At 45.4% G+C, this 16,325-nt stretch overlaps 1 protein-coding gene and 1 long non-coding RNA gene across 2 annotated transcripts in view; one reads left to right on the forward strand and one right to left on the reverse strand.

Annotated features, from left to right (window-relative positions):
- The window catches only part of ATF2 (activating transcription factor 2), a 220,865-nt gene extending 205,128 nt beyond the window's left edge, over positions 1-15,737 (forward strand). Inside the window, 2 exon segments of the mRNA XM_030208954.1 lie at positions 15,423-15,559; positions 15,561-15,737. Of these exon segments, the coding sequence (XP_030064814.1) occupies positions 15,423-15,559; positions 15,561-15,650 (227 nt within the window). The 3' untranslated portion in view covers positions 15,651-15,737.
- On the reverse strand, positions 264-13,705 carry LOC115473834. Its single transcript, XR_003942762.1, has 4 exons — positions 13,691-13,705; positions 9,563-9,573; positions 5,375-5,381; positions 264-382 (listed from the first exon to the last, which is right to left on the reverse strand). It is a non-coding gene; the product is annotated as an uncharacterized LOC115473834 (long non-coding RNA).
- Positions 15,738-16,325: the final 588 nt, after the last annotated feature.

A 16,325-nucleotide genomic window follows, 5' to 3' on the forward strand; every position in this document is an offset into this window, starting at 1 on the left:
TCTATCTGGAGTGGACTAAAGCCCATAGACAGTCCACCCAGCTTTTTATTTCATTTGACCCAAACAGGATGGGGGCAGCCATCGGTAAATGCACTTTATTCAGTTAGCCATCAGACTGCATTTTCTGCACTTACACTCACTGGACTGACTCTGGAGGGTCGTGTCATGGCTCTTAATATCAGAGCTATGGCGGCATTGGTTGGCTACTTGAGGTCAGCCTCCATTGAGGAAATTTGCAAGGTTGCAACATGGTCTTCAGTCCACACATTCACATCTCACTACTGTCTTGAACAGAACACCCGACAAGACAGCCAGTTTGGTCAAACAGTTCTGCAGAACTTGTTTGGAGTTTAGAATCTAATTCCACCCTCCTAGGTCCATTCTCTTCAGTTCCAGACTGCACCTTCACAACAGGATCTTTTTTTTTACTAGCGTTATTGGTTCTAATTGGCCTTGCCATTGCAAGTCCATATTTGTTGTTTTCGGTGAGCCTGCTAGCTATAGATTCCTGCATGTGAGAACTATAGTCCCACTTGTCCTCAGAGAAAGAGAAGTTACTCACCTGTAGCCGGTATTCTCTGAGGACAGCAGGACATAAATTCTCACATACCCTAATCTAATCTGACATAGAACTTAATCAGTTGTAAAATATCTATATAGGCCCTATGCAACTTTAAAAAAAAACAAAAAAAAAGACCTAAATAATAATGAAGAAAAACAGAAATAAAACAAATAAGATTGTTAAAATGAATCAAATAAAAATGTTTTATGCTTTTTTTTATTCAACTGAGAGTTCCATGTGAGTTGAGCAGGTGGGAGGGTATGCACACAGGCACAGTCGGGCCTGCCAGAAGCTGAAGGTCTGCACCAGGGCTCTGTCAGTGGCATCACCCACGTGTGACAATTTATGCCCTGCTGACCTTGGAGATCATCTGCTACAGGTGAGTAACTTTGCTATATATCTTTCTGGTACCACCTGCATTAAGTACTGGTAACAGTTTGTGAATCACTATTAAAACCACATTAAAGTATTTCACAGTAGTTTGCTATGGTGATAGATCTTTTTTTTTTTCTTCAATGAGGAAATTTCAAGGGTAGTAGCTGTGCTCATTTATTAACATACCTGAAACAGAATCCATCATAATATTCAGATTTGTTGCTCTTATGTTCTTTCAGAGAATTTAATTTTATGTATTGCTAGTATAAATCACATCCTAATCATTTTATAATGTCACACGTTTAGAATAAAATAAATAAATTCATAACTTTTGTTACAATTAATGTATCTTTTCAATAAAAGAATTAAGATTTGTATATTTTCAGTATTGAAAAGGTTAATTGTGACTTTCTTATCCTTCTGGATGTGAAGTACAATATTGGAAGCAGCTGTTGCAGTAGAATAAATGGCCAATTTTGTCCATAGTACAGAAATTTGTAACAAATAAGAGCTGGGAGTGCATTAGGCAACATTCATAATATATAACCCACAGCTTTCGTTTTTATGATTTAATGATATTTCAGGACATTTGTAAATGTGAAGACTGTTTCTGCCATATGCAACCACTTCATTTTAATTTGCTCGTGTCAGTAATTCAGAAGACTAAAGAAACATTTTGTATTGCATACAAACAGTTGCACAGGTGCTTGTAATAAAACTTTACTACTACCAATTTCTCCTGATAGATTTTACAAGCAATTCCACCAGAGTGGATAATAGTTTTTAATTTATAAGATTCAGGAAATTTAGCAACTTGATATTGCAATTTATTTAGACTGCTGATTTTTGTCAGGTTTGCGCTTAAAAATTTGTGACCTGATCTTTAGTCAGTTTGACAGAGTAGAAAATCCATCTTGGAGTAAATTGGAGCAATAGAAAAATTAGTTTGGAATATTTTTATTAATGATTGCGTACCACCATGAGCCAATGTTATGCCTTCCATCTAACATAAGCACGTAATGTGATACAAGTCTTCCCGGCAATCTTCTAAGCATCATTTTCCTGGAGCTGCTACTGCTTTTAAGAATGTGTAAATTAACTCCGTTTTGGGGTTCTTTTGGGAAGGGAGGCTAGTACGAATGATATTTTTATTTCATTTCAGTTTTTCTTTTTAACTTTTCGGACAAATACTTACTAAAAATGAAACAAACATTTTTTAAATTTTGTTGCATTTTGTTTCAATTTGAATGCATATCCATAACTACTTAGGGCTATCTCATTTAAAAAAACAATCTGTTCATAAATGTGTACTCAGAATCACATTTTTCACAATTAATAATAGAATTTTTGAAGTCTGCTGTTTCCAAAAATCATCAAAGCTTTTGACTGAAAGTTTTTAAGTGCCCTACAGTGAATATGAAGCAAAAGTAGTTTTGATGTGCAGCACTTCCGTCAGATCTTGTAGCAATGCAGAATTGTTGCATACAGCTGTCAAAAAAATGTCATTCTTCTAAACATGCAGTTGAACTCAAATTTCTGGTTCTTACATCTTCTGGTGTAGATAGTTGGCCAGATAATCAGTGAGACTTATCCAGGGATGAGTGGCTCCTACTTGAATAAGATATTTCATAAATTTATATCCCGCTGTAATACCAAAGTGGGTTACAGAAGAACATTCATAAAAGCAAAACAAATTTAATAGGCTCTATAAAACATCATTATTCAAATCGTACAAATAATTTCAGCTCACTAGGCCATACCAGGATTTTCGGCGGCAGTTACCCAGATAGTGCAGCTGAAAATCTGATCAGACAGTCTTGGTATTTGCTATCTAGGTAGTGCCAGGACAGACTGGGGTTGGAACTGGAGCAGAGCCAGAAATTACCTGGTTAATGCTGCCCTAACTTTATCCAGGTAAATGTCCAGGTACTGGTCCTAATATTACAAGTACCCAAATAAAATGCTGATGGCCATGTTATATCAGGACATACAGTGCTGGAATTCAGGTACAGCCAAATGTCTCTAGTCTATCCTTATCCTTCTTGATCTATCTGCTGCTTTTGACACCTACTCCTTGATACGCTGTCCTCACTTGGATATCAGGGCTCTGTTCTTTCTAGGTTTTCTTCTTATCTCTCCCATCACACTTTTAGTATATGCTCTGGTAGATCCTCCTCCATTTCTATCCTACTTCTTGATGTACCTCAGGGCTCTGTCTTGGGTTCTCTCCTTTTCTCCATCTGTACTTCTTCCCTTGGTGTTCTGATCTCCTTCTATGGTTTTTGTTATCACCTTTATGCTGATGACTCCCAGGTCTACCTCTCCACACCAGAAATTTCAGCAGGAATGCCGGCCCGAGTCTCAGCCTGCCTGTCTGACATTGCTGCCTGAATGTCTCACTGCCATCTGAAACTAAACATGGCCAAGCTTCTTATCTTCCCCCCTAAACCCACCTGCCCTCTTCCCCCATTCTCTATCTCTGTGGATAACATTCTCATCCTCCCTGTCTCATCAGCTTGTAACGTTGGGGTCATCTTTGATTCCTCTCTTTCTCTGTACATATCCAACAGACTGCTAAAAACTGTTGTTTCTTTCTGTATAACATCACCAAAATTTGTCCCTTCCTTTCTGAGCACACTACCAAACCCCTTATCCACCCTCTTTATCACCTCTCGCTTAGACTACTGCAACTTGCTTCTCACAGGTTTCCCACTAAGCCATCTCTCTCCCCTTCAATCCATTCAGAATTCTGCTGCAGGACTTATATTCCACCAGTGTTGCTGTGCTCATATTAACCCTCTCCTCAAGTCACTTCATTGGCTCCATGGATCACTTTCCTGGTCTACTCTCCCTGAACCCCCCCCCCCCCCCCCCTCAGCACATCCCTATTTTCTAGGACTGTTTCTGCTTCCGCACCCTTTGCAGCACTTCTCCTGGTACTCATGTATATTGTGCCTTTGAAGTTCACTTGAGATACTCTGCAACCTGCTTGCCCTGAGCCCAGCTGAATGTGGTACATTCTGTCCCCAGCTTGAAACCTCAGAGATCGCATGATAGGTGAGAAAGACAGACATGTTCCAGAATACCCAGACATGAGAACATGAACTCATACAAACCCACTGCTTTCTGGGCTGCCTTAATGATGTATCTAGACCAAGCAGCTGAGTCGAGAGCTTTAATAAAAGCAAGGGGGAAAGCCAGGATGCAGTAAATGAGCAGAAAGGAAGCCAGAGAACCACACCAAGGAAAAACACAGAACAGAGTGTGCAGGTCACTGCTCAAGGGCCACAAAGAGGTCAGGTTTCAGGATATCCCTATTAAATAAGCATGAGATAGATCTGTATGCCTACTACCTCTATTGTGTGCAAATCTGTCTCTTGCATATACAATATTCAAAATTAACAACTGTATATATTGCAAAACAAATATTTTATTCTCACTTATAAATAATCACTGTAAATTTACTTATTGATTATATCACATTGTTATAAAATATATCAATTCATATCATCCACACTCTCATCCAGTCTATTCATCCATAACATTACTCCACATATTAATATAGCAGGACAATTATCTCAGTGGATATCAATTCTTTTTTTCAACAGCAAAAACCTGTGCTGTGACATACGAATTATCCAACAAAACTGTATTTAAGGATTGTGTTTAAAGACCTCAATCTCATATAGTCCGTCAAAGTTGAGATATCATATTTTCCTTCATAGTTGCAATTGGAATATCGTCTTTTGATTTACCAAAGGACTTCTGCATATCAAACCACTATTACGGAATCTCTTGTACCCTTGAACCTCAAAGTCCATCTTACATTTGTCATGAAGTTGCTTTTTGACCCAGTGAAATCCACTTGACTCAAACATATCACCAGAGAGTTCTCTTCCTGTTAGTGTTTACCTTGGCTAGAAAATAAGTGAATTTCAAGCCTTAGAAAAAATGTAGCCCGTAAGGACAAAACTGGAGGTCTTTAATCATAGAAATTGTTTATGATGCACCTGAGCCACTCACTTAACAATAGGGAACAGATTACCCTAGTCACAAAAAGAAAGATCTTTCTCTTGAATGCATCTTCAAAACCTTGCTTAATCTTATCAATATAAGATTCTAAGAAATCTGTTAACCTGTAGGTTATTGTTAAATTCAATCTAGTTGAAGATTCCAATACATCGCCTCCCTTCTCAGTCTCATTCCTAGATAGAACATTTGAGGAAACATATTTAGAAATTCATATAGATTCCACATCAGAAAGGTTCAATATTTCCCATAGATAACAATATCGCCTTAACGAAGAAGACCATTAAATATATCAGAAGTTAAGCAAACAAAGGTGGTCAGCAACTTGATTCATATCCTGAGAAAGTACCACAGACCACCTCTGCCAGATACTTGTAGAGGAGTAGCCTAGTGGTTAGTGCAGTGGACTTTGATCCTGGGGAACTGAGTTCGATTCCCACTGTAGCTCCTTGTGACTCTGGGCAAGTCACTTAACCCTCCATTCCCTATCATCAAGCCGATCAATCCATAGACTGGTGGGTTGTGTCCATCTACCAGCAGGTGGAGATAGAGAGCAATCTTTTGCCTCCCTATATGTGGTCTTGTGCTGCCGGAAATTCCCCAGTATGTTCTCTCACAGCAGGTGTGTGGTCACACAGCAGCAGCTCTGGCTAGGTCTCCAAGCCTAATTGTTTAGGTTTTGTTGAGTACCTGGGGTTGAGGGCTCTTCGTGAGCAAGTGCAAACCTGGTGGTGCCAGGTCCCTCCTTTTCTCCCCCCTCCCGCTGGCTCCATTAAACAAAAAAAAAAAAACTTTTTTTTTTTAACGTTCAAAAAGGACGTCCATTTGCAGCTGCTCACTGGAACAAGTCGTCGCTGCTTGGAGCAAGAAGCAGGTAATTTTTACCTTTTACTAGCGGGCAGGGGTTCCCCGAATGGTCTCCACGTGGCTATGGCCTCGGATGGCAAGGGCGCGAAAAGACGCTCCCCGGAACATGTTCGCACGCCTAGCGGGGAAGCAGGGGGATCAAAGGTAGAGTCGCCCTTTTTGGGCGCCCTTTCGGAGCCGGGAGAGTTCACCGGTTTTTCCTCCAGCGCGGCAGCCTTTCCCGCCTTAGGCGCCCATCCCCCAATGGCCGCCCTCCAGGTCGTGACTGGCCACGCGGCTCGGTCGGCTTCTTCTTGGGCCGCCCTCAAGATGGGAGACGTTAACAGCTTGGTCGCCCTTGAATCGGGCGACAGTAAGAAGTCAGCGAAATTAAAACGCCCTTCTTCCCGCGCGGCTCCTTCTCAGAGTTTCGCGCTAGACGCCATTTTGGACGCGCAACACGCCTCTCCCCCGCTACTGGGGGCGCAGATGGAGGGTGCCTCTAGGGCTGCGGCACAGGCTGCAGAAATGCACAGACTGGGGGGTTTCTCCCCTGAGTTCATTTTGCTGCTGCATCAGGCCTTTCTTAAGCAGAACACTGCCCCTGCCCACCTCTCTGATCGGGGTGATGAGGCCTCTATGCTTAAGCCCTCGGGTGGATCTTCCACCCTCGGGGGACTCAGTCTCCTCTGATGTGGAGGACGGCAGCGTGTCTGAGTTCTCCCAGAGATCCTTAGCGGAATCTATGGAAGAGACTGATCCTCGCTCGGATGGAGCGGACGACCCCTCTGCAGCGCGGCTTTTTCGCTCAGAGGATTTGCCCAACCTGCTTGTGCAGGCCATGAGCATTTTGAAGATTGCCTCTCCGGAGGAAGGCTCTCTCTCAGCCTCTACTGGCTCCGCCATTATGCTGGGAACGAAGCGCCCGCCTAGAACCTTCCACGTTCATGAAGCCATGCAGACCTTAATTTCAGCACAATGGGATGCCCCTGAGGCGAGCCTGAAAGTAGCCAGGGCTATGTCCCGTCTGTCCCGTCTGTACCCCTTACCTGAGGGGGAACGGGAAGCCTTTGTCTGGTCCACGGTAGATTCCTTAATCACTGCCGTGGCTAAGAAAACGGCGCTGCCGGTGGAAGGCGGCACTGCCCTGAAGGACGCCCAGGACAGGAGAATGGAGGCGGCCTTAAAGTCGTCCTTTGAGGCGGCCGCTCTGAGTTTGCAAGCCTCGGTTTGCGGCTCCTACGTGGCTAGGGCGTATCTGACTGGTTTGCAGCGGGCTTCCCCCTCGGACCCTTCCTGGAGGGCGGAATGGCCGACCCTGGAGTCGGGTTTGGCCTACTTGGCAGACTTGCTGTATGATGTTTTGAGAGCCTCGGCCAAGGGTATGGCTCAGACAGTCTCTGCGCGGCGGTGGCTCTGGCTTAAGCACTGGTCTGCTGACCATGCCTCTAAATCTCGCCTAGCCAAGCTGCCTTTTAAAGGCAAGCTGCTCTTTGGAGACAAGCTGGACAAGATCGTGACGGAGCTGGGCACGTCCAAGGGCAAGAGGTTGCCGGAGGTCAGGACTCGGGCCGGCAGTGCCCGTCCTGGTTCCTCTAAGGGCCGATTCCAGGAAGCCCGTTGGTATTGCCCGGGCAAGTCGGCCTCCTCTGCCTCCGCTTCCTTCAAACGGAACTTCTCCCCCAAGCAATATTCCTTTCATAGGGACCGCCGTCCAGGAGGTTTGTCCTCCGGCCCGCCCCCAGGGTTGCGTACCCAATGACGGGGACCTGGTCCATGGCCCAGTGCAGATAGGAGGAAGGTTGTCCTCGTTTCTGGACGAGTGGACCAGGGTAACTTCAGACGCTTGGGTTCTGGAAGTCATCAGAGATGGCTACAAGCTAGAGTTCTGCCGACCCCTAAGGGACGGGTTTGTAAACTCTCCTTGCAAGTCTCAGGTCAAAGCACCTGCGTGGCAGCAGACTTTGAACAACCTGATCTGCCTGGGCGCGGTGGTCCCGGTGCCAGTAGATCAGCTTGGCAAGGGGCGCTACTCCATTTACTTTGTGGTGCCAAAGAAAGAAGGCTCTGCTCGGCCTATTCTCGACCTTAAGGGAGTCAATCGGGCCTTGAAAGTTCGGCACTTCCGGATGGAGACCCTCCGCTCCATAATAACTGCGGTGAAAAAGAGAGAATTCCTGGCCTCCCTGGACATCAAGGAAGCTTACCTATATATTCCCATCTGGCCGCCTCATCAGCGCTTTCTGCGCTTTGCAATGCTGGGCCGACACTTCCAGTTCAGAGCCCTCCCGTTCGGGTTGGTTACGGCTCCGCGGACCTTCTCCAAAGTAATGGTGGTCATCGCGGCCTACCTCCGCAAGGAGGGAGTGCAAGTCCATCCCTATCTGGACGACTGGCTGATCCGAGCCCCTTCCTATGCGGAGTGCGGGAGAGCTATAGACAGGGTCATTGCTCTTCTGAGCTCCCTGAGATGGGTCATCAACTGGGAGAAAAGCCAGCTGCGCCCGACTCAGTCCCTGGAGTATCTGGGAGTTTGATTCGAAACCCAAGTGGGCAGAGTGTGCCTGCCAGACAACCAGAGCGTCAAGCTTCGGACCCAGGTGGACCAGTTCCTAGCCTCCTCTACTCTTCGGGCTTGGGACTATGTGCAGCTGTTGGGCTCCATGACGGCCACGATGGAGGTAGTGCCCTGGGCCAGGGCTCATATGAGACCACTACAGCACTCTCTTCTGCGGCGGTGGACTCCAGTCTCGGAGGACTACGCAGTACGTCTTCCTTTGGATCCAGCGGTGCGAAAGGCACTGAGCTGGTGGCTGAGGCCAGGCAAGCTGTCCGCAGGAATGCCTCTTATGACCCCGGAGTGGGTTTCCGTCACGACGGACGCCTGCTTGACAGGCTGGGGAGCCCACTGCCTGGGACGGACAGCGCAGGGGCTCTGGTCTCCTGCAGAGATGAAATGGTCCATCAACCTCCTGGAACTCCGAGCCATTCGGTTGGCGCTTCTGGAGTTTCTCCCGGCACTGGTGCTGAGGCCTGTACGGGTCCTGTCGGACAGTGCCACAGCTGTGGCCTATGTCAATCGCCATGGAAGTACCAGGAGCGCCCCTCTAGCCAAGGAGGCCATGAAGCTGTGTCTGTGGGCGGAAGCGAATCTGGAACAGCTGTCGGCGGCCCACATTGCGGGAGTCATGAATGTCAAGGCGAACTTTCTCAGTCGCCATACCTTGGATCCCGGAGAGTGGCAACTGTCTGCTCGGGCGTTCTTGGACATCACGAAACGCTGGGGCCGGCCAAGCCTGGATCTGATGGCGTCCTCGGCCAATTGCCAAGTGCCGCGTTTTTTCAGCAGTGGCAAGGCACAGGAGCTTCTTTACATGTTCCCGCCCTGGCCCATGATGGGCAGGGTGCTAGGCTGGGTGGCAAAGCATCCGGGCCGGGTGATCCTGGTGGGTCCGGATTGGCCCATACGTCCCTGGTATGCGGACTTAGTCAGACTCTCGGTGGGCGGCCCTCTGCGGCTGCCAGCGGAGCGGGGCCTCTTACATCAGGGTCCCGTGGTGATGGAGTATCCCTCCCCCTTTGGTCTTACGGCCTGGCTCTTGAGCGGAAGCAGCTGAGGAAGAAGGGCTTCTCGGACAAGGTCATTGCCACTATGCTGAGAGCGAGGAAGCGCTCTACTTCTACCACTTAAGCCAGGGTTTGGCGTACCTTTGCGTCGTGGTGTGAGGCAGGCTCTGTATCGCCCTTCACTGCTCCAATTTCTTCAGTGTTGGCGTTCCTGCAAGAGGAGCTGGAGAAAGGCCTGTCACTCAGTTCACTGAAAGTCCAGGTGGCGGCTCTAGCTTGCTTCAGGAGTCGCCTGAAGGGGGCTACCCTGGCTTCACAGCCAGATGTGGTACGCTTTCTCAAAGGAGTTAATCACCTGCGCCCCCCTCTGCACTCGATAGTGCCTACGTGGAATCTCAATCTGGTACTACGGACCTTGCAGAAGCCGCCCTTCGAGCCCTTGCCAAGGGCATCACTGAAGGACCTGACGCTGAAAGCGGTCTTCCTGGTGGCTATCACATCAGCCAGAAGAGTTTCCGAGCTCCAGGCTCTCTCGTGTAGAGAGCCATTCCTGCGATTCACTGAGGCAGGAGTATCGATTCGCCCAGTGCCTTCCTTCCTGCCCAAGATTGTTTCTCGATTCCATGTGAATCAGCAGCTTTACCTACCCTCCTTTCGTAGGGAGGATTACCCAGAGGAGTACCCTGCGCTCAAATACCTGGATGTTAGACGGGTCATCATCAGATACTTGGAAGTGACCAATGATTTCCGGAAGTCAGATCACCTGTTCGTGCTGTTCGCAGGCCCTCGTAAGGGTCTGCAGGCATCTATGCCTACAGTGGCACGTTGGGTCAAGGAGACGATCGCGGCAGCTTATGTGGCGGCAGGGAAGATTCCGCCTATTCAGCTGAAGGCACACTCTACTAGAGCACAAGCAGCCTCGATGGCGGAGTCCAGATCTGTCTCCTTGGAAGAGATTTGCAGAGCGGCTACTTGGTCGTCGGCTCATACCTTCTTACGACATTACCGCTTGGATGTGGCTGCTCGGGCCGAGGCCCAGTTTGGGGCGTCAGTGTTGCGTTCAGGGATTTCCATGTCCCGCCCTGGGTGAGTACTGCTTCGGTACATCCCAGCAGTCTATGGATTGATCGGCTTGATGATAGGGAAGGTAAAATTATGTATCATACCTGATCATTTCTTTCCCTTAATCATAGCCGATCAATCCATAGCCCCTCCCAGATATCTGTATTGTTTGTGTTCTGGTTATATTTCAGGTTCAAGTTCAGTCCTTCATTTCCAGTTCACGAGGACTTCTTGTTCAAGTTCTTCCAATTGAAGTTCTTCGAGTTGAGACGATTTTGTGTTACAATGAGCTGCTGCTTCCTCTCCTCCCGTTTCGGCGGTGGCTGGATTGATAGCTAAATTATGCCGACGCTCCCTCCCGCTTCGTGCGGCTGTAGGGTAGCTTTGTATCCCTCCCGCTTCGGCGGTGTTAGGGTAAGCCAGCTCCTCCCGCGGTTGCGGTAGCAGGATAAGCCAGTTCCCCCCGCGTCGGTGGGTGTGGTTTCCCGCCCACCGCCCCGGCAGTGGTGCGCTGGAATATTTCCCCTCCCCCGCTTCGGCGGTGGTGAGCTGGGCAGAGTGTCCCTTTGTGGGTGTAATTCTCTAAGTGCTGAGTCCTGTGGATGGAGCTTTGATATCGACATACTGGGGAATTTCCGGCAGCACATGACCACATATAGGGAGGCAAAAGATTGCTCTCTATCTCCACCTGCTGGTAGATGGACACACCCCACCAGTCTATGGATTGATCGGCTATGATTAAGGGAAAGAAAATTATCAGGTATGATACATAATTTTACCTTGCCCCTGGTACAAAATAAGTACCTGAATATATGTAAACCGCTTTGAATGTAGTTGCAAAAACCTCAGAAAGGCGGTATATCAAGTCCCCTTTCCCTTTCCCTCTCCCTCTTACTCTTAGTAGGAGGCAGAGGAAGGGTTCTTGTGATGGTATTCAAGGAATCCCAAAACAGCTGGAGATGAACATTTATCTTTTGGCAATCTAGACCACTACTGGAGGAATCAAGCAAAGGTTGAACATGTTTACCGTATCTCAAAAAGATATAGTGGAATTAGAGAAGATTCAAAAAAAGAGCCACCAAATGATAAAGGGGATGGAACTCCTCCCATATGAGGAAAGGCTAAAGAGGTTAGGGTTTTTCAGCTTGGAAAAGGGACGGCTGAGGGGGGAGATATGGTTGAGGTTCGTAAAATCCTGAGTGATGTAGAACAGGTAAAAGTGAATCGATTTTTTTCATTCTTTCAAAAAGTACAAAGACCAGGGGACACTCAATGAAATTACACGGACATACTTTTAAAACTAATAGGAAGAAATACTTTTTCACTGAAAGAATATAAGCTCTGGAACTCACTGTCGGAGGACGTGGTAACAGTGGTCTGCATATCTAGGTTTAAAAAAAATTTGGACAAGTTCCTGGAGGAAAAGTTGGGGGATGCCATTGCTTGCCCCCTGGATTGGTAGCATGGAATGTTACTACTAATTGAGTTTCTGCTAGGTACTTGTGACCTGGATTGGCCATTGTTGGAAGCAGGATACTGGGCTAGATGGACTATTGGTCTGACCCTGGCTATTCTTACGTTCTTATAAGCTACTTACCCCAGTTGAGTATGTAGAAAAATCAGTCTTGGTTTTATTCTTCTTTTTCCCCATATTGATATGAGTTTATTAAACCACCAAATTGCCAGCTAAGAGCCCAGAATTGGCACCAAAGGAGCACGTGGTCGCACACTTCATCATCTGTATGAAGTGGCAGACTGCAGTAATACAAAATTTATGCTGAAACACAAAACTCCTTGATGACATCACTAGAAGGGGCAGTGCCATTGACCCAGCAGCCTCATCTGCTTAGTCCTTGCTTCTCCCTCAACCCATGGGATGCCATGGCTGGGCTCCCTCACAGTGCATATTGTTTTTCAGGCTCCCCACTTGGACCATGGGGAAACTGGATTTTATACTGGAATACTAGTGCTCCTTGATGACCTTGCCAGAGGAATTGGCTCCCCTCATCCAGACTGGTCTGCTCAGTTCTTGCTCTTTGGTTGACCTTGGGATTCCCGAACTGGGCTCCTGTAGGCACACAGTAGGCAAACTTCCTCTGTCGCTCATCCCAAGTTCTTACTGAATATAATAAAACTTGTCCATGTTAACTACAAGGTAGTTCTCCCTATGTTTTGCCTTAAACCTCATAAGAATCCTCACAGACTGCAAATGGACTGTTGATTACTGCATCAGAAGAACAGAACCCAACAAAAGTCTATGCAGCTGTCTCTTTTTACCCCAGCAGAGTTGGCATTTAAGTTGGTAATCAAACTTTGACAAATTGACTAGAATCTCATCAAATCAGAGCTCTGCAGCTACAGTGGCTTTCCTAAAATCTGCTTCATTCTTATACCGTATGCAGAGCAGCAAGCTGAGAACCAGTGAACCAAGGTTCAAATCCTACTGATGCCACTTGTGATTTTAAGCAAGTCACTTATCCCTCCATTGCCTCAAGTATAAATTTACAACTAGAGTTAATAATGTTCGCTACCATGTCAACCAGTGCTAAAGCTATTAATGTATTATTGCATGTTCCGTTTTATATAATGGGACTAATATCTCACATTAACGGTTTTAGCATGCACTTAGCAGTAGGCTGGTTAATAACTCTAGTAAGATTGTAAGCCCTCCAGGTTCAAGGTCTTAAACTACTACTAGAAAGTTGTGAACGAAATTAAATTGGTTCTCCCTTCATGCCTTCACTTAGTGTTACTACTTGGACCATCCACAGTTTGATCAGTGCAGTACGTTCAGTTGTGCTGGCCAGCCTGTGACTGATCAAGTACACAGTCCTTCCCACTTCTCTAAGAGTTGTGTTTCTTCCTTCCTATGGAACGAACTCAGGTGCTGAGAAGATCACTGAATGCAAGATGGTCCATGAGTGCTCAGAACTTTACACTGAGTTCTGAGCTCTAGGAGAGCTGTTCGTCACAGCAATGTATGATGATGTCACCCACTTGCATGTCTGATCAATCCTGCTGTTTACAGAAAACATCTGTTATAAATGGGAAGCAGTGCTTTAGACTCTAAGAGGGTCATTCTGTAACAGGGCATCTACACGTTTACATTTATGGCACAATCACTTACATTAGTCCTATAACTGTTGTAAATGCCAAGAATGTAGTCAGAATGTATGTAAATTATAGTATTCTAGAATTTACCCATGCATTTGCGTGCTCCACCAATGCACACATTCACCAGCAAAGTACATACCATCAAAACATGGCATGTACTTATACACTAGGCGGTATTCTTTTAGAAGTCATTTATACACATAAGTATCCACTTGCATGTAGATTACTAGAATTCTGTCATTTCTGTGCATTTCTGCCACCTAAAATTAAATAATTCCAATGATGCCTAAGAGGCTGACTTGGTCCATCCCTTGAGTTTGGCATATGTCATTCATTCAAAATCAGCCCAATTGCCCCTTTTCCTGAAGCATCATATCCTGGTGAGAGCAGTGCGATGAGCTTGGACTCTGTTCGTAAAGGTTTGATTTTGCAGGATATAAAGTTGAACACTTCCTCCAGAGTCTAAAAGAGGGCCCTCAACTGGCAGGTAGTGTACAGCTTCAGGAGCTGCATTACAAGTTTTTTCTCCATATGTACATTCACCCTTCCAGAGCAAAGATGGGTTTTCCCACAAATGGCGCATGTGTTAAGTGTGGCCAACCGGATGCCTCCTATACCCAGTATGTTTAGGATTGTGCACCTATTCATGCCTTCTGGACTGCAGTGTGGTCCTATCTGGCAGTGATGTATCGACAACCGTGGTCAGCTACCCCTCAGCTATGTCTTTTGGATGCTATCACAGGCATTGTGGAAGGGCGTGTGCCAGGTTGGTCTATTTCTGCGAAAAGCTGCGCTGATAGCAAAACACTGTATCTTGCTTCAGTGGATTAAGGATTTAATGCCTACTGTGCTTCAATGGAAGAATCAAATCCATAAGCTTACTATGGAGTGCCTATCTGTGGAGGACCATGGCTGTTAAGCTTTGGACACCCTATCTACATACTCTACCACCAAGGGTTCGCTCTGCCTTTTTGAATACGTTAGAACAGTAGTTCCCAAACCTGGTCCTGGAGGCACCCCAGCCAGTCAGGTTTTTACGATACCCACAATGAATATTCATGGGAGAGATCTGCATGCACTACCTCCACTGCATGCAGATCTCTCTCATAAATATTCATTGTGGGTATCCTGAAAACCTTGGGTGCCTCCAGGACCAGGTTTGGGAACCACTGCCTTAGAAGTTTGGTGTTGGGGGAAGTTTTGCTCTTATTCATTGCTTTTTCCTAGGGATGTTTAACAGTTGTCTTGTGGGACAGGTTGGTTATGGGGGGAGGGGTTCGTGCTGCAGAAGGTTTTTGTGTCTTTTGAGTTTTCTTAGGGAGCTTGGTACAGGTTTGGTTGGGGTTATCTTTGTAAAATGGTTATCTCAATCTTATTATAATGTCTGTGTAGTTTCTGTTACAGCAGTTGTATCTTGTGGTTCTGTTCTTTGCTGTGTTGACAATAAAATATATTCTTCACAAAACTAGACAGTTCCTTGTAGAAATACCCCCTGAAGGGGAAATTTTATATTCTTGCATGGGTACATTAACAGAATCAAGTGTTGTAATCTGTTGCTGCAATAGATGAAAAACAGGCAAAACAGTACTCTATTCTGCATTTTGAAATGGTTAGTCTGCAGGTTAATAATAATAATCATATAGTGGATGTTACAGTGCAGTTTTAGTTTAACATGTCTACAAGCATGATGCATATTAATACAATATCTTATAATCTAATAAAGGTATTTTATTAATGCATAAAACAGAGAGGCAGTCATAGCAATGGTGCAGAGAGTTGGGAGTTCCAAGTAATTCTTACTATTGACAGCTCGGTTTTTTTGGTAATATGTATGCTAAAGAAACCTTTTCTGTGTTTTTATTTCCAGCTACTGATAAGGATGATAGTTCAGAAGATATTTCAGTGCCAAGTAGTCCCCACACTGAAGCTATTCAGCATAGCTCTGTCAGCACTTCCAATGGCATAAATTCAACATCAGTAGCAGAAGCAGTAGCCACATCAGTGCCTCTCCCAGATGTCGGACCAGAGTACAGAACCCGTTCTTACACAGATTGTAATGGCTCCTTCTTCACATTCCCAGTCTTCAGGAAGTTGATTAAAAACATCACATTGAAAGAATTTTTAGGTATTAATGATGACTTTAAAGGGAAATCAAGAAAAGATCAGTATCCGTATAGGAGAAAGATACACTTGAAGTTAAAGTGTAAAGAAAGAAAAACCTTAGTATTAAATTTGGCTTCAGAAATTAGCAGATGAAGAAGTAAAACATTAATTTCAAGTCTCTTTAAAGAAAAGACTGATTTTGTTTTTATTCATTATAAAATGGTTTATTGGTACTCCTGTGCTCCACACACAAACTGTGTGCATGATGTTTATTTTATTTGAATTTAGTGGTGTTAGTTATGAAAAATAGCATCATTTACTAAATTTTAGCCCCTAGACTAAGGTGGTAATATTCATGTGTGATATTTATTTATGCCAAAGTTCTGCATAGTCCTGATTGACTTTGTAATGTTAACCAGGTCATGAAGCACTAGGCAAGAAAGACAGTGACATTCAGTTTGTTTGTAATCTTTTTGCCTCGGTTTTGCACATCAGAAGAGCATTGGAAGAAAAATATTTTCACCTATGTTCTGCGTGGGTTTAGGGTTTTTGGGGGGGTTTTTTTTGGCTTTTTAACTTTTTTTGTTTTTAATAGAACAAGAATGATATACAGTAGCATACAGTACTTGATGGGCACACTATCTTAAATTGATCAGGATCATTTTCA

Source organism: Microcaecilia unicolor, chromosome 7 (genome assembly GCF_901765095.1).
Source record: "Microcaecilia unicolor chromosome 7, aMicUni1.1, whole genome shotgun sequence".
Classification (NCBI taxonomy): Eukaryota; Metazoa; Chordata; class Amphibia; order Gymnophiona; family Siphonopidae; genus Microcaecilia; species Microcaecilia unicolor.